Source organism: Diabrotica virgifera, chromosome 8 (genome assembly GCF_917563875.1).
Source record: "Diabrotica virgifera virgifera chromosome 8, PGI_DIABVI_V3a".
In the NCBI taxonomy this organism is placed as follows: domain Eukaryota; kingdom Metazoa; phylum Arthropoda; class Insecta; order Coleoptera; family Chrysomelidae; genus Diabrotica; species Diabrotica virgifera.
The window spans coordinates 132013533-132033360 of NC_065450.1; the positions used below are offsets into that span (position 1 = coordinate 132013533).

The 19828-nt window shown below is 34.4% G+C and overlaps 1 protein-coding gene across 3 annotated transcripts in view; it reads left to right on the forward strand.

Moving 5' to 3' along the window:
- The window catches only part of LOC126890523 (15-hydroxyprostaglandin dehydrogenase [NAD(+)]-like), a 136654-nt gene that overhangs the window by 48526 nt on the left and 68300 nt on the right, over window positions 1-19828 (forward strand). For 2 of the 3 annotated variants that reach the window (XM_050659528.1, XM_050659527.1), the window contains exon 2: window positions 11384-11503. In XM_050659528.1, the coding sequence (XP_050515485.1) occupies window positions 11405-11503 (99 nt within the window). In that variant the 5' untranslated portion in view covers window positions 11384-11404. Of the gene's footprint in view, window positions 1-2044; window positions 2278-11383; window positions 11504-19828 lie in introns of those variants that run through there. The other variant, XM_050659526.1, reaches the window with a different exon arrangement.

Genomic DNA, 19828 nt, shown 5'->3' on the forward strand with positions numbered 1-19828 from the left:
GCTTCACAAGTTACTTTGCTTATGTATTCTTTATAAGATTTGTAAGTTTCATCGGTTCAAAGTGCTCATTTTTGAAAAGGCTGTAGTTAAAGTGGCTTGAACGAGTCACTAATCACGAGTGAATGCAAATTTTAAACAGCTATAGCATAACCAATTTTTGTCTAACAGGAAAACAAGAAATTAAAAATATTCAGAAAAGCAAAACGTATATTTTATTACTCCTTAGTATTTTTGGTATTACGAATAATTTTAAAGTTATTTTGAGAAAAAGATGGAATTTTTTTCACAATTAATTTTTTTTTATTTTAAAACCAATTTTTTAAAAAATGAGCACTTTGAACCAATGAAACTTATAGATCATAAAATAATACATAAGTAAAATTATCTGTGAAGCGGTAACGATTAATTTTATTTGTATGCTAATAAGCGGGTAATTTTCGTGATTCTTTTTTACCAAACAATAATAGGGACCAACAATATTTTGCGCGTAACTCACTTACTTTTAATGTTAGAAATATTTTTTTAAACAAAAATAAAACATTTTTTAAACAGTATAAAAAAGTTGTAACCAGTTTTTCTCGAAAAGTGCTCCGTTTTTTGGTTATTTCACGTTGAAATATTCTATTTGAAATTTGACGAAGAAGAACTTACATTTAATTAGCTACAACTCTGCTTCTACTGGGTCTTCAAACGTCATTAATAAACCATTTTTTCATTTTTTTTATAGGCTATATTTTGATAACAATATTTTTTATGATAAAAAAGCTATATGGAGATGGTGGTCCAACTCTGAATCAAGTATAAACAAAACTTGCCTTGATCTTTTTTATATTTTTAATTTTTACTCAGTTTGAGTATTTAGAAACTGTCTTTCGGTCCTTTTCCTTGACGAAGGGAAGGTAAATGCGTGACCTAAGCGTCCTCTATTTGCTTTCTCCTACTTTCGTCGTCTCTTGTGATTATATATTGTAAAATCCGGAGATACGGGATGCAGCCAGAAAGCAGTTTATTAACGAAAAGTCTTAGATTTAGAATATTGTTTATTATATTTTTATTTCAATTATTCTAATTGTTTAAAAGGTAGTAAACTTTGTATCTGGGGCTTTTCGTTGTTTTCCTCGTAATACGAGAGATGTCGCTAAATTGCGTCTCAGAGGTGGGTTCATTGCATTGCGATGGTTTGCCTTAAATTGGCAGAATTGTTTGTATTTCCTTCAGAGTTGAGACTTCTGAGCTTCACTGATGAGGCATAAGGATGCTGAAATAGCTATATGGAGATGGTGGTCCAACTCTGAATCAAATATAAACAAAACCTGCCTTGATCTTTTTTATAAAATACTTACTTTTTAAGTTATTTCCGAAACACCGTGCAGAAACATGTTTTTCTTTGTTAAAAATGAGCATATTCACTCGCAAATAATTCGAAAAGTATTAACTTAGTGAAAAAACTCTATAGAACAAAGTTGCTTAGAATTAGTAACTTTATCCAATACCGGACTTATTTTGAATGTATATTTTTCACCCCCGAGAAGGGGGTACTCCCCTCCATTTTTGTAAATTGGAGGGAATGTAGAATAGGACGTCTTTATTGTTATTTTAGTTTAGAGGTATATTTTTTGTAATTTATATATTTAATAATTTGATTAGACATTAGACATTGCTAAGGCTGTTTGGTCTTATAAATTTATGAAATCCTAAAATTGTCTTGTATTATCACTCTGCAGATCTTACTCATAGTTGTTTTTAAAAAAATTTCTGTTGTTTTAAAAAATATTTGTTAAAAATGTAGACCTACCCAAACTTTGGATTGAAAAATCAAATAATAAATTTAATGTAACTATAAAATTTACTACACTGTTTTTGTTATCTCAAGTAGGTAATATTTTTTCGACATATCTTGCATAATATTTACAAACTATTCAGTTGATTAAAACATTATAATGGATACACAACACTATTATATCCGATATAAATATTTATATATTCTATTAACATTTAAATACGTAATACGAACTTTTTTATGATAATAGTACCTTATCTTATGTTAATAACAAGTTGGCCAAGTAGCTATAAAGATCAGCTTTAAATAATACCTACTGCTTTAGTTAATTCCGTGCGACACTGAACATTAAATTTCCATAATAAAAAAATTTAAGTGACATCAAATATTATATCCCACACGTTTAGGCACGTTTTTTGGTGATAAAAGTTAGTACCAAAGTGACAGTACGTGTATGTAGTTTGCGACTACCTGATACCATTTTTTTTTCTTCAAAGGTATATCAACTGTTTCATTTATTACTGTTATTGTTAAGGGGATTTTTACTTTTTACATTGGAAAAAAATACAATTTTTAAATATTTTTAAAGAAAAATCTATTATATTTATGATTTTTTTTTATACATTGTTAAGAACGAAAAAAAAAAGATACATTTTGGGAGACACTTGTTTGCCTTCCTGTAACATTTTTTTTAATTCCAACGGGATTCACCAATTCGTGATACATAAAACTAATGAATAAACTGTTTTAAATTACTGAGATTGGTGTAGTAGAATTTTAGAAAACGTCTGCCAGTTTTTAAAAATCTGAATTCGAGAAAATCGCGTTGAAAATATTTTTACCGCAATTTTATCGAATAAAATGGTCATTTTTATTTGTTTTTCTCTAATCAGTGATTACTGTTGCATATTGAACCAGATTAACTTTAAATTTTCTAATATAATTATGCTTATTTCGATGCGTCTAATTTAGTGCAGTCACTGAATGTGGTTATGAGCTATTACCTCCCATTTGGTTGAACCTCCATCGATTTGCATGAGTATTTCATTCATAGGAGATTATGACCAATAGACAGCTACAGAAATGCAAATTAAGGTGATAATTTTTGATAATATCCCGTCGTCAAGTATATTACGTCAGATGTCCTTCGTTGCTACGAAAAAATACATTGAGTGACATTAATCACAATTAATGTTTTAAAATTATAAAAGTGATGACTTTCAACCGTAAAATATTTTATATCAACTGTGTGTTTAACAGTACTAATTTGTACTTACATAAATAAATTACAATAAAATTTTGGTTTTAAACAGTTTTATTCATGAAATAATCGCAACAAATTGCACTCGATCTCTAAAATTAATATAGAATTTTAGAGCTCTTGTGCAATTACTACTGAAAATTGATGAGTGGTTATAGGATACCTCAAGAAACAAAGGTGACATACTCGTAGTGCCAACTTGCCCTTTCTGCACTTTAGGGGCGAAATCCACCCTTTTTTTTAATTATTTTTTATATTTCTGAAAGTGCAGGCACTGAAGGTTTCTACTTCCGATTTCGATGAACCTTCATCGATTTTCATGAAAATTGGTGAGTAGTTAGAGAATACGTCAAGAAATAAAAGTGATATGGTGCCAACTTGCGGGTTTTGCATTTTAGGGATGAAATCCACCCTTTTTTTAAATTTTTTTATATTTTTAAAAGTGCAGTCACTGAAGATTTTCACCTCCGATTTAGTTGAACCTCCATCGATTTTCATGAAAATTAGTGACTGGTTAGAGGATACCTCAAGAGACAAAACTGATATGGTGCCGACTTACGACTTACGCTCTTTGTATGTTTGGGGTGAAATCCACCCTTTTTTTTAATGATAAAAATGCAGATTTCAGCGTTCTGGTGGAAGTAATCTCGTTTAATTGAATAAAGTAAATATTTTTTAATATTTATATGTATGACTTATAATTTCATTTAATTTTTTAGCCCTTTTAGCAACCAACCCTATAATCGAAAATCATGAAAAAATATTTTTGATTGAATATTTTCGCGGACAATCTAATATTTCACGTAATATATTATTGTTGCAATTAATTTTAGGCAAGAATGCACAATAACTTACAAATAAAAGCAGTTAGGTATGTGGAATACTTGGAATACAGGGTATGAAGGTTTCTAGGAAATTAATAAAAAAAAACCTCATCTTTTAAACTACTTCGTATAACATTGCAAAACCTTATATTTTAAGAAAGAAAATATCGAGGAGAATCCAAAAATATAAAAATATACAGGATGTTCCTTTAAAATAAAGATAAGTTTGTTTCAACCTTTCAAAACGAGCGGCCCTGTATATTGGGAAATATTTTTAAATTCTGATCTTTTGTATCTTTTACTGCAAACGAGTAATTGGACTTCTCCGCACCCTTTATACATACAAAATCTCTGCAATACAAAAATTTTTCAAAAAAAATGTTATTAGCTTTTAGACTCGGTTAGTTTTTATGATATCAGGTTTATCTGAAAAACATACCAAAGGTAATTTAAAGGGCTATAACATCGTATTAAACTTAATCTTCTAATAATTGTATTTTAAAACATAAATGGTTAAAAGGCCCCGGTTACATGGTACTCACAGTGAAATTTAGGCTTTAAATATTTCTATCTCGGTTGATTTTTATCATACAAAAATTAGAAGATAAGTAAAAGCTTTAGCAAACGGAAAACTACAATTTAATTGTGTATCATTTCTTACGTATATCGAGTATTTTTGGAGTTACTATCAAAAGAAAATGAAATTACGAAAAATTGAAAAGTTCTGATTTTTGTAAATCACATTTTTTTTCTCAAAAATATGCATTGTAAACCAGTAAAATTTTTTGAGAATATTACACCAGTTAAAATAAAGAAAGTTTTGTGGGGATTACTATACATTTTAATTTTTGTTGAAATGACGTATGTTTTATTTTTCATTTTTCCTAAAAAATTCGTAAGGGTCCTCTTATTTTCATCATAACTTACTTAATTTTAATGCTATCGACTTCTTCTGTAGTTTTTTTTATAGGTATTTATAAGGACTTTAACAAATGTTTAGGAGCTATACCTATGTCATAAAATGCATCGTTTTCCTGTTGCTTTAGCTTGAATACTTAGATTTGAATACTCGCCGAAAAAAAAAATGTACATTCAATTACCTATAACTCACTTTGTGTATATAGTAAAATGTTTATATAGGGTGTCCCAAAAGTAGTGGAACGGTCGAATATTTCGCGAATTAAAGATCGGATCGAAAAACTGAAAAATACGTGTTCAATCATTTTCAAAAATCTATCCAATGACATCAAACACCAACCCCCACTACACCCCCTGGAGGTGGGGTGGGGGGTAACTTTAAAATCTCAAATGGAAACCCCTAGTTTTTCTTGCAGATTTGGATTCGTTACGTAAAAATAGGCAACTTTTATCCAAGACATTTTTTCGAACTGTGGATAGATGGCGCTACAATTGGAGAAAACGATTTATCCTGATAACATAGGTAAATTATAGAAACGGTCTAATATCTCGAGAAATACACTTCCAAATGAGAAACCAAAAAACAGGTTAAAAATATTTTTCGAAAACCTATCGACAAACACCAAACATGACCCTCTAACCCACCCCGTGGAGATGGGGTGGGGGGTAAATTTAAAATCTTAAATAGCAACCCCCACTTTTTATTGCAGATTCGAATTCGTCATGAAAAATTAAACAACATTTATTTGAACCATTTTTTAAAATTGCTGATAGATGGCGCTAATAAATCGTATTTTTCCAATTAAAGCGCCATCTATCAAAAATGCTAAAAAATGTTTCGAATAAATGTTGCTTAATTTTTCATGACGAATCCGAATCTGTAATAAAAAGTGGGGGTTGCTATTTAAGATTTTAAAGTTACCCCCCACCCCACCTCCAGGGGGTGGGTTGGAGGGTCATGTTTAGTGTTATTCGATAGGTTTTCGAAAAGTATTAAAAACTTTTTTTTTTTTGGTTTCTCATTTGGAAGTGTATTTCTCGAGATATTAGACCGTTTCTATAATTTACCTATGGTATCAGGATAAATCGTTTTTCCCAATTATAGCGCCATCTATCCACAGCTCGAAAAAATGTCTTGAATAAAAGTTACTTACTTTTACGTAACGAATCCAAATCTGCAAGAAAAACTAGGGGTTTCCATTTGAGATTTTAAAGTTACCCCCCACCCCACCTCCAAGGGGTGTAGTGGGGGTTAGTGTTTGGTGTCATTGGATAGATTTTTGAAAATGATTGAACATGTATTTTTCAGTTTTTGATCCGATGTTTAGTTCGCGAAATATTCGACCGTTCCACTACTTTTGGGACACTCTGTATAAAACGTGTGTATTTGATTTTTTATTAGCTTTAGTTTTTTATCCTTAATACCTCAACAACTATTGGTTTATTTGAATAACTTTATATAACAAATTTTACTTAAAATTAAACCTTATATCGATTTCTGGGGGAACTTTTAATAAATTAATTTTCACCCCCGAAAAGGGGGCAGCCCCCCTCAGGGAAAAAGCGCAAATTGGCACCATGTTTCTTGAGGTATCTTCTAACTACTCACCAATTTTCATAAATATCGATGAAGAAGGTTCAACGAAATCGGAGGTGAAATCCTTCAGTGACTTCGACTATAGAGGCGTCGCGCATATTGTTGTATACAAACGAATTTTAGCTGAGGTGTTTAAATGCAGCTATTATATAAACTTGGATCTATTTCGAAAAGTAAGGAATGTTTTTAGGTACCTATAAAAGAAACAAATTTTTTTAGAAAGCAAAAGTGTAAAAACAGTTTTATTTGCCATTTAAAATTTATCGGAATATAATTAAAAATAAATACTTTCTAGGTTATGATTTAATCCGATTCTTCAGTTTTATGCTATACCGTACGAATATTTACACATATGCTCCTATGGTTTACGGGCGTTTCGCCCCCGCCGTTTCGCCCCCGACCGTTTCGCCCCCGCCATTTCGTCCCCAGCCGTTTCGCCCCCGAACCGTTTCGCCCCCGAACCGTTTCGCCCCCGGGATTTTACTTAACATTTTTAACTAGTTGCATTGAGTTATAAATACAATGTTAGTAATACATTTACCTATTGCTCATTTTTTTGTTTCTTTTTCTTAGAAGTACTTAATTACACATATTTATAGTAGATAGACAGGATTAATACATAATTGTTCTCGGAAATAATTTTACATATTTTCTTACATAAAGGATTTTGTTCACAGAAAACTAATTTTGCCTTACTTACAATTTACGGACCTAACCTAACCTAACCTAACCTAAGCTAAGAACAAAAAATGATCAATAGGTAAATGTATTACTAACATTGTATTTATAACTCAATGCAACTAGTTAAAAATGTTAGGTAAAATCCCGGGGGCGAAACGGTTCGGGGGCGAAACGGTTCGGGGGCGAAACGGCTGGGGGCGAAACGGCGGGGGCGAAACGGTCGGGGGCGAAACGGCGGGGGCGCAACGTCCGTATCCCTGCTCCTATAGGCGGCACCAGGGTGCTGAAATCTGTTAGACTTTGATACACACTATTAAGCTACAAACGCTCACTGATTTAGGCACCTATTAAATTATAAGCCATCTATTAAGTTATGGAGCGTAAGTTTTTATTGCAATTAATATTTTAATAAATAATACACATAATAATATTTGTTATTATTTTACCTATATATTTTTTAGATAACAAAATAACCAATATTAATTTATTGATTGAAAATCGGGAATAGAAATATCGAAGCTGTAATAAACCGTACATACTTAAGAATGCATTTTTTGACCCTAACCCAAGACACGCATAAAACAAAAATTATAAAAAAAACGCCAATGAATAAAAAACATAAATATTTTTAGGCACAGAACAAAATACGAGATAATTTCAACTAGTGGTTTCTACCATAGCCTTTAGCTTTAAGTTGATTAAGCTTATGTTTTTAGATAGATTTCGAAATATTTTCGTTCTTCTATTTTTCGAGTCCTCTTTTGAAGGTCTCCTAGACTGAATTCTACGCGATCCGCAACGCGAAATTAATGAAATAGTTTGATTTTGCCTATAACACTTAATTAGAAAGAGAAACAATAAAGACAATAGAACAATTTTTTACGGCAACATTGTAACAATCTAGTACCTAGTATTTCCTCCTCTAGCTCTAATGATTGCCTGCATCCTTCTAGGCATGCTCCGCAGAATATCTTGGATGGTTGCTTGCGGAAGTCGATTCCATTCTTCCTGTGCAGCAATTCTTAATTCTGCAATTGAGTTTGGAGCTAGATTTCTTGCTCGTATACGTCTTTTTAGGATGTCCCATATATGTTCTATGGGATTTGCATCAGGGCTCATTGGTGGCCAGTCTAGAGCCTCAACCCCAACATCCTCTAGATATTGTATGATTGTTGGCGGGTTGGATGTGCACGGGCATTATCATGCATTAGCATAAAGTTATCATACCCAATGAAGCCTGCATAAGGAAAAACATGCTCTTCAAGGATGTTGCGTATGTACCAGCCAGCATTCATTCTCATATTCACCTCAGTAAGCTCCGTACGACTCTCCCAACTAATGCCACCCCATATAATTATGGAACCGCCACCAAAGTTAACATTTTGTACAGGATTACATTCTGCGAAACGTTCCCCAGATCTTCTGTATACTCGATCACGTCCACCTGGCTTACATAATTATTGTATCCTCGTTTCATCTGTGAAAAGAACTCTTCAACAGTGATGTTCGTTCCAGTTAACGTGGGCTCTTGCAAAGTGCAACCTTTGAGTTTTATGCCGTGGTAGAAGAAGTGGAACTCTGACAGGCCGTTTTGGATTCAAACCAACCTCTTTAGGTCTTCTAGTTACAGTTTTGACTCTTACATTATCTTGTTTTGTGATTAGTAATTCATTTTTGAGATATGGAACTGTGAGTGTACGATTTCGCAAATATTGAAGTCTTAAATATTAGTCATCTCTTGGCATTGTACATCTTTTTCGTCCTTGACCAGGTCGCCGTTTGTATTCTCCAGTCTCATTGTATCGGTTTACTGTACGAGCAACAGTCGACTGATGGATATCCGCTATCCACACAATATCTTCTTGTCTGTATCCCTCATTTCTTAAAGTAACAATTCTAACACACACTAACTCGCTTAAATGTGGCATATCAGCACGAAAACTGCAGAATCGACAAAATATAACTCTCCAACTGACATATTCTAACTGACATTTCAACAAAACAAGAATTGTCAAGTCGCCAAAGTACACTTTCCATACTATACTAAATTTATAATCAAGATGCAGTAGAAATAAACAAACCAAGACACGTTAAATGCTAGTAGGACCCGAATCATAATTTACAGTCCCTCTGCCGCCGCCGCGGCATGATGACCATGAGTCATTTTTACTATCCTCTACATAGTTCAAATTACACAAATACACATTATCTCTCAAATATTATACCGGGTGTCCACTTATATTTTCCCCCATTTTAACTGCCTATAATTTCTAAACGGCTCAAGATCGAAATATGCGGTTTTCGCTGAAATGTTTTGTTTTAGTAAAAGTTTTGTCTAAATGGACTGAATTTTTATATCGCTTTTAAATACGAAAATAAAAATGGAGGATTTTTGAAAAAAAACGTTGTTGACTTTTTTTAATGGAACACCCAGTATATTTTTTTGTAAATTCAAAGAAATGTCATTCGCCTATCCAACGATATAAAGTTTTTTAAAATCGGTTGTCAAATCACTGAGTAATTAATTTTTAAAATGAGAAGTGCAACGTGGATATCACATACCTAAATAACAACGAAGCAAATTGATATACAGGGTGTAACAAAAATACAGGTCATAAATTAAACCACATATTCTGGGACCAAAAATAGTTCGAATGAACCTAACTTACCTTGGTACAAATATGCACACAAAAAAAGTTACAGCCCTTTGAAGTTACAAAATGAAAACCGATTTTTTCGAATATGTCGAAAACTATTAAAAATTTTTTGTTGAAAATGGACATGTGGCATTCTTATGGCAAGAACATCTTAAACAAAAATTATATGAAATCTGTGCACCCCATAAAAATTTTATGTGGGTTTTGTTCCCTTAAACCCCCCCAAACTTTTGTGTCCGTTTCAAATAAATTATTATTCTGGCGCCATTAATTAAACTAAATATTTTTAAAACTTTTTTGCCTCTTAGTATTTTTTCGATAAGGCAGTTTTTATCGAGTTGCGGCTTCTTTTTTAATATGTTTTCATAAAAATTTTATGAGGGTTTTGTACCTTTAAACCCCCCAAATGTTTGTATAAGTTCCAATTAAACTATTACTGCGGTACCGTTAGTTAAACACAGTGTTTTTAAAACTTTTTTGCCTCTTTGTATTTTTTGATGAAGCATCTTTTATCGAGATGTGGCTTCTTTTTTAATATGGTTCAAAATATACCTAAAAATGTAAATCATAAATAAATTTTCATATTATTACCAAGTCTCCATAATCGTACTTTACCATAATATACAAATATGTGGTGGATTTGACAAATATTCAAATATCTCGATAAAAACTGACTTCTGGAAAAAGTACTAAGAGACAAAAAAGTTTTTAAAAACTTGTGTTTAATTAATGGAGCTACAATAATAATTAAATTGAAACGAACACAAAAGTTTGGGGGGGGGGGGGTTTAAAGGAAACAAACCCCCATAAAATTTTTATAGGGTGTCCAAATTTCATTATAACTTTTTCTTAAAATAATACTGCCATAACAATACCACATGTTCATTTTTAATAAAAAATATCTAATAGTTTTCGATATATTGGAAAAAATCGATTTTCATTTTGTAACTTCAAAGGGCTGTAACTTTTTTTCCGTGCACATTTGGACTAAGGTAAGTTAGATTCAATCGAACTATTTTTCGGATGGAATCCCCAGATTAAGAGACTGGGCCGATATCAAGCACAAAATAATCTGGGGAATTCCATCCGAATTATCTTGCAACGGATAGTACATTTTTATTGTTGAAATGATTGTCTGATGATAATCGGTCCGGGTTAGCCGGACTTCCGGGTTATCGGGGGCCGACTTATCGAGGTTCCACTGTATAGGTAAATATAAATGTACCTACATTACAACTTTAATATACGTCCAACGATAATATCCATTTCCTATTTATTACAATGACAGTAGTATATAGTAGTATAGGTACTTTGTACTTAAAATTTTTCGGAAAAGAATATAACTTGAATTGACTATTTCTTGTTGTATTTTTTACAATACATTATTAAAACAGCATTTTCTAATAGTAAGCAACCAATTATTCAGCCGTGTACTATTGGAAAAATTTATTTGTGTAAATTATGATTTTATTCTCGAGTAGTGGGTAATTATATTTTTTTAATAATTAAAATAAAAAAGATCGTAGAAAAAGTATAGTATTCTACTTGCATGTAATGGCTATTACTCACTCTGATGAATTACGAGACTCGTCTAATAATAATCGTTAAATAATAAGTATACTATAATTTAATGTTAATTTAATGATAAAAACTTTACTTTTTTAGCCATAATTGCAACCGGAAAAAATGGTTTTTCAAATTGCAGGCAAAGTTGCCCTTGTCACAGGAGGAGCGTCTGGACTTGGATTAAATTTTGCAAAATCATTACTTTCAAAGGGGGCAAAGGTATACATACATTTATTTTTCTGTAAAATAGAAACATAAGTTGTTTAACAAAACTATGGGTATAAATAGTTAATATTTATATAATAGAAATCGTCAAATTCCACAAGGTCATTTGGCAGTAGGTCAAATTCAATATCCTATTAAAAATTGTATAAAATATCTCGGTACTTATTTGGATAGAAAACTTCTATGGAAGGATCACATGCATCATATCATAAAAAAGTCTGAAAATGCAATGAATATTCTAAGAGCCTTTTGTAGAACTAATTGGGGTGCCGATCCAAATATAGCACTTTTATGTTACCGTACTATGATTCGTCCTATTTTCGATTACAGTTGTCATCTGTATGGAACTGCTGCAAACACACATTTGAATAAATTAGAAATACAAAAAAATAAATATCTTCGACTTTTTCTTGGATATTTGAAGTCTACACCCGTTAATATAATGGAAGTTGAGGCGATTGAACCGCCCCTGGAATTTCGACGACAGTTTTTAAGTGATAAATTTATTACTAGAACTATAGGAAAAAATACAAACTATCTGCAGGATATACATAAGTTATCAATTTTAGATCTAACTCATAAATATTGGACAAAGAAAAAATGTCCCCTTCTTGTAGATAGTTACTTGAAAATATCTCAATACCGAAGTACTTTCTATACTTATGAAAATCAAGTTTCACCTATGTATTCCCATGTATTAGAAGAAATTTTCTCAAAACAAATTAATACTTTTTTTATGGATATTAATTTAAATCCAGCCGTTTTTCAATCATTTATACTTCATAAATGGCCACATTATCAGTTTTACTATACAGATGGATCCAAAGTACAAAACAAAGTAGGATGTGCAATAATCAATATTCAAAGTGGATTTAAAAAATTATTCAAATTGCCTTGTGAATCATCGATATACACCGCTGAAATGATAGCGATACTTTTTGCTTTAAGACACATATTTAGTAACGAACCCTATAGTTGCATAATATTTACAGACAGTAAGAGTGTCGTTGATAGACTAACTAACGTACATAAGTACCAACAACTCAATCATATAGAACTGGAAATTATGACTCTTTATAATAAAATTGCAAATTTAGGAAAAAACATCATTATATCATGGATAAAGGGACACGCAGGCATTAGGGGTAACGAAATAGTAGACAGGCTAGCCAAATCCGCCCTAGAAACAGACGAAGAACTTCCCATGAACTTACTACCCATTTCGGATATTGATATTATTAGTAGACGACACCAAAAAGAAAATTGGCAAAGGTATTATCGAAACACGAGAACAGGTAGTAATTACAAACAAATGCGACCTGAAATTCCCATTAAAAGATGGTTTTATTCTGTATCAAATCGCCATTTCATAAGAGTTATAAATAGATTGAGATGTAATCATGCTTTTACCCCCCTTCATATGTACAGTTTGGGTCTCACAGAGTCACCTAACTGTGAGTGTGGAAAAGAAGGTAATCTACTACATATTCTCCTCGAATGTTTACATCAATCAGTAAATATAAACAAATTTTATGATAATCTTAGGGCCGGTTGTTCGAACGCTAATCAACAATGATCATTATCAAATAATTATTTACTGTCAATGTCAAATTTGTTTGGGTTGTTAAAAAGTCTGTGGAGTCTATAATCAATTAATATAACTTCTTCTTCTTCAGGTGCCATCTCCGCTACGGAGGTTGGCAATCATCATAGCTATTTTAATTTTTGAGGCAGTAGCTCTAAATAGTTGTTTTGAGCTGCATCCAAACCATTCTCTCAGGTTCTTCAGCCATGAAATTCGTCTTCTGCCGATGCTTCTTCTGCCATCTATCTTTCCCTGCATTATGAGTCGCAGGATGCCATACTTCTCGCCCCGCATCACATGTCCGAGGTACTGTAGTTTTCTTTCTTTAATTGTCAGTTCAACTTCCTTCTCTTTACCTATTCTTCTCAGTACTTCATTGTTCGTAACTCTATCTACCCAGGAAACCCTCATAATTCTTCTATACGTCCACATTTCAAAGGCGTTAAGTCGTCTCATTGTCTCTACATTTAACGTCCATGATTCCAGTCCATAGTATAGTACACTACATACGTAGCATTTTGTTAGGCGTACTTTAAGAGCTAATGTTAAATCTTTACTACATAGGACCTTTTTCATTTTCATAAAATAAAGACACAGCACAGACCAATAATTTGTCTTTCCAACGCGGCAATCAGATACGAAATTGTTCCTTTCAAGAGAAGGTTCAACTTTACTAAAGCAAAATGGGAAAAATTCTCTGAAACATTGGATCAAGAAGTTTCCCAGCTAGAACCTTGCCCTGATTAATATAACAATAATTATTAACATAATTAATAATAAATCTCATAATTGTAATTAATTTGGGGACATGAAAGGAGCCTCCACGTAGATTGTGATCACTTGTGAATACAATCGGGCGTCCCCTGGAAACGAGTAATGTCGGCTAATCCTTTCAAAACCGGTGCACCAACAACACAGATGCAATCAAAATCAAAACGGTCTTTATCAAGGCCATTTTTGATGACGACCTCAACTAATATTGAAGGACTATCAGCAGATAAAGAAGACCTATTGTCTAATATGTGCAGAGAACATGGTGTCGATGTTCTACTGGTTCAAGAAACCCATAGAGGTACTGCAAGCCGCAGACCAAGGATTCGGGGTATGAAGCTCATACTGGAGAGACCACACGACCAATATGGTAGCGCAGTCTTCGTCAGACCAGATATCGACGTAGCATCCACATCTCTAACAGATCAAAATGACATCGAGATCCTCACAGTGGAGATAAACTCCTGTAGAGTAACGTCAATCTACAAACCACCAAACGCTGACTTTGCTTTTGAGGAACCGAATAACTTTCAATCACAGCAAATCAAATTCGTACTGGGTGACTTCAACTGTCACAGTGTCGCGTGGGGTTACAACGAAACAGATTCCAATGGCGAAGAACTAGAAAAATGGGCTGAAAGCATGAACCTAAAACTTATTCACGATCCAAAGCAGCCTGCGTCGTTCAACAGCGGAAGATGGCGCAGAGGTTACAACCCAGACAATATATTTGTCAGCGACAGAATTGTAGACCAGGTGACAAAAATCGTTGGAAGCGCCCTCCCAAAGACACAGCACAGACCAATAATTTGTCTTTCCAACGCGGCAATCAGATACGAAATTGTTCCTTTCAAGAGAAGGTTCAACTTTACTAAAGCAAAATGGGAAAAATTCTCTGAAACATTGGATCAAGAAGTTTCCCAGCTAGAACCTTGCCCTGATTAATATAACAATAATTATTAACATAATTAATAATAAATCTCATAATTGTAATTAATTTGGGGACATGAAAGGAGCCTCCACGTAGATTGTGATCACTTGTGAATACAATCGGGCGTCCCCTGGAAACGAGTAATGTCGGCTAATCCTTTCAAAACCGGTGCACCAACAACACAGATGCAATCAAAATCAAAACGGTCTTTATCAAGGCCATTTTTGATGACGACCTCAATTAATATTGAAGGACTATCAGCAGATAAAGAAGACCTATTGTCTAATATGTGCAGAGAACATGGTGTCGATGTTCTACTGGTTCAAGAAACCCATAGAGGTACTGCAAGCCGCAGACCAAGGATTCGGGGTATGAAGCTCATACTGGAGAGACCACACGACCAATATGGTAGCGCAGTCTTCGTCAGACCAGATATCGACGTAGCATCCACATCTCTAACAGATCAAAATGACATCGAGATCCTCACAGTGGAGATAAACTCCTGTAGAGTAACGTCAATCTACAAACCACCAAACGCTGACTTTGCTTTTGAGGAACCGAATAACTTTCAATCACAGCAAATCAAATTCGTACTGGGTGACTTCAACTGTCACAGTGTCGCGTGGGGTTACAACGAAACAGATTCCAATGGCGAAGAACTAGAAAAATGGGCTGAAAGCATGAACCTAAAACTTATTCACGATCCAAAGCAGCCTGCGTCGTTCAACAGCGGAAGATGGCGCAGAGGTTACAACCCAGACAATATATTTGTCAGCGACAGAATTGGAGACCAGGTGACAAAAATCGTTGGAAGCGCCCTCCCAAAGACACAGCACAGACCAATAATTTGTCTTTCCAACGCGGCAATCAGATACGAAATTGTTCCTTTCAAGAGAAGGTTCAACTTTACTAAAGCAAAATGGGAAAAATTCTCTGAAACATTGGATCAAGAAGTTTCCCAGCTAGAACCTTGCCCTGATTCATACGATAAATTTGTAGAAATCGTAAAGCAAGTATCACGGAAATTTATCCCTAGAGGTTGTCGAACTGAGTACATAGCGGGGCTCAATGAAGAATCTAAACCCCTACTTAAAAGATACGAACAGCTGTATGAAGAAGACCCTTTCTCGGAAGCGACAATACAGGCTGGGGAGGAAATGTTACATGCGATATCCGCCAACAGAACGGAAAGGTGGTGCAAGCTGGTCACGAGTCTGGACATGAAACAAAACAGCAGACGTGCCTGGAAGCTGATTCGGAATCTTGGCAACGATCCCGCTGCTCCGGCAGTCAACATGACAAAAGTCACACCCGATCAGATAGCCCATCATCTTCTAATGAACGGTAAGACGACATCAAGAACGAACAAGGTGAGAGCTCAACGGAATATCGACGAAGAAAGAGATGTTCTAGGTACCTCTTTTTGTCTAGAGGAGATGAGAGGCGTGATCCATCAAATGAAAGATAATAAAGCGGCTGGCCTGGACGACATACGAACAGAGCAAATAAAGAACTTTGGACTAAAAACCGTAGAGTGGCTCGTAAAAATGATGAATTGCTGCATCCGTACATTACAAATCCCCAAAATCTGGAGGAAAGCTAGAGTGGTAGCCCTCTTAAAACCAGGGAAGGATCCGGCGGATACAAAGAGTTTTAGACCTGTATCTCTCTTGTGCCACCTTTTCAAGGCCTTTGAAAGAATGATACTGAACCGGATCGCAGAATATGTGGAGACTAAATTTATTCCAGAACAAGCAGGATTCAGGCCCGGAAAGTGCTGCTGCAGTCAAATTCTTAATCTCACCCAACATATTGAAGATGGTTTTGAACGGAAGGAAATAACAGGAGTAGCGTTCATAGACCTAACTGCCGCCTATGATACAGTTAACCACCAACGGCTATTCGCAAAACTCTACGAAACTACAAAGGATTTCCGACTAACAAGGTTAGTGAAATGTCTCCTCCAGAATAGACGCTTCTACGTAACGCTCTAGTCCAAGAACAGTCGGTGGAGGGACCAAAAAAAATGGGCTACCACAGGGAAGTGTCCTCGCGACGATTCTATACAACATATACACCAACGACCAACCCATACACCAACAAACAAGGCAATTTATTTACGCTGATGATACAGCGGTGGCAGCTCAGGGAAGAACCTTCAATGAAGTCGAAGTGAAACTGACAGATGCCCTGGGAGACTTAGCTCTATACTATGATAAAAACCATCTGAAACCAAATCCCACAAAAACCCAGGTATGTGCTTTCCACCTGAGAAACAAGCATGCCCGAAGGTCGCTGGAGGTGGAATGGCGTGGTCAGATGCTGGAACACAACAAGACGCCAAAATACCTTGGCGTCCGTCTGGATAGAACTCTGTCTTACCGATACCACTGTCAAGATGTCAAGAAGAAAGTAAGTGCCAGAAATAATATCATCCGCAAGCTAACTAATACAAAATGGGGAGCACAACCACACACTCTCCGCATTTCTGCCTTGGCATTATGTTTTTCGGCCGCGGAGTTTGAAGCACCAGTATGGTCAAACTCTGCTCACGCAAAGAACGTCGACGTGGCTCTAAATGAAACGGTCCGTATAATATCGGGTTGCCTGAAACCGACACCTATCGAAGAGGTATACCCCATTGCTGGAATTGCTCCACCACCTATCAGGAGGAAGGTCACGTCAGAGGTAGAACGGAAAAAGCAGGAGACGGACCGAAGACACCCCTTATATGACCACCAAACTCAGCCAAGCAGACTAAGATTTCGGAAAAGCTTCCTGAAAACATCAAGATCCATCCCCGAAGCGCCAGAGGCGCGCCGAATACACCTATGGCAAGCGTCAGCTACCGCGACACATTTTCCTCTCTCGAAGGAAATGGCTGCTGGACACAATTTACCGTATCCGACTTGGAAAGCGCTAAACAGACTAAGAACCGGCGTTTCACGTTGTGCTAGTAACCTGAAAAAATGGGGATACCAGGAGGACGATACCTGCGACTGTGGCGCGGTTCAGACCAGCCGGCATCTACTATCATGCACAGAGATGAGAGAGACCTGCACAGAACAAGACTTAATTATAGCAAATGACAGGGCCATCTATGTGCCCAACCATTGGAAATACAGAATTTAAAGTTGTTGGTGTTCCGGACACGGAAAGTAAGTAAGTAATTAATTATGTTTTCAGCAACCCAAACAAAGTTGATATTGACAGTTTTGGTGACAGTAATTAAATATTTGATAATGATCATTGTTGATTAGCGTTCGAGCAACCGGCCCTACATATATTAAAAATTCCACTTCCCGTCTACCTGAACAATTTTATATTTTCTGAAGATATTAATATATTAAAAACAATTTACGAACATAACAAAAACTGTAAATATAGATTGTAGCAATAAAATTTCCCCTGTATTTAAGAAATTTTGTTAAAACAAAGCAGGTATGTTTGTTAAAACAAAACAAACATGTTTGTTTTGTTCTTATTTTGTTTTAAATCCTGTAGATTTAAGTAATTATTGTATATTATAATTGAAAAAAAAGAACAAAAAAAAAAGAGAAAAAGAAAAGAAAAAAAAAAGAAAAAAAAACAGAAAAAATAAAAAAAGCAAAAAAAAAACTAAGAAGATGTAAAAAAACCTCCGCGAGGTTGAATCGGGTTTTCGTCTTAGCGTAGTAAAAAAAAACAATTTATAAAAAATAACAATAAAAAAATTAATAAAAAAAATTAACTATATAGAAAAATGCAAAAAAATACAAAAAAAATAAAAATTTACAAAAAAAATGAACAACCAAAACAGAGTAATATTTAGATAATAATTGTAGATAATAATGTTAGTTTGTTATGTATTTAGAGTTAGAAATACAGAAAAAATTCCTCTGATTGAAAAATCTAATTTGTTTGTTTTTAAAATAACAAAATGCCTGGCTAATTGGCTCGGTCAAATTCACTCAAAAAAAAAAATAGTTAATATTGTAAAAACGAGGAAGACGAAAAGACTCAAAAAAAGATACAAAGTTTACTGTAATATAACAATTAAAAATAATTGAAATAAAACAATAAAAAATATTTTAAATCTAAGATTTTTCGTCAAAAGAAACTGCTTTCTGGTTACATCCTAAATCTCCGGCTTTAAAAATTTATTTTTTTAAAAAGTACGGAGACGACGAATATAGAAGAAAGCAGAAAGGACAACGGTCACGTATCTACTCTCTCTTCGTCTAGGAAAGAGCCGAAAGACAGTTTCAAGTACTCAAAAATCTGAGTAAAGGAGAACAAGGGGGAATCGGCAGTTTTTTTTTTATGGTGGATGGTGGTCCAACTCTGAATCAAATAAAAACAAATACTGCCGTTCCCCCTTGTTCTTCTTTACTCAGATTTTTGAGTACTCCAAAATGTCTTTCGGCTCTTTTCCTAGACGAAAAGATAGTATGTAGATACGCGACCATTGTCCTTTCTGCTTTCTTCTATATTCGTCGTCTCCGTACTTATAAATTTTTAAAGCCGGAGATTTAGGATGTAACCAGAAAGCAGTTTCTTTTGACGAAAAATCTTAGATTTAAAATATTTTTTATTGTTTTATTTCAATTATTTTTAATTGTTTTATTACAGTAAACTTTGTATCTGAGTCTTTTTGTCTCTCTCGTTTTTACGAAAGATGTTGCTGTTTTGCCCCTCAAAGGTGGAATTATTGCATCGCGGTGATTTCCCTTATAGACCAGGTAGTCCTGTCGCCAGGGGGGTACAACGGCCTCCTTAATTCAGATGGACTTACCCAAGTTTTTTTATGTATTTTGACCCGTAGAACACGAATTTTTTGGGTAACAGTTGATCCGGATGTCGATTAGATTGTTATAAGCAAAGAACTTGAGGAATTACATAACAGCGATTTCTCGCAAAACAAAACATTTTTTTGTATTTTTTGGTTCATTTTAAGCAAAAAATGTTCCTACCAGTTTTTTCGTAGGATGCACAGTTTTCGAGATAAACGCAGTTAAACTTTCAAAAAATCGAAAAATTGCAATTTTTGAAC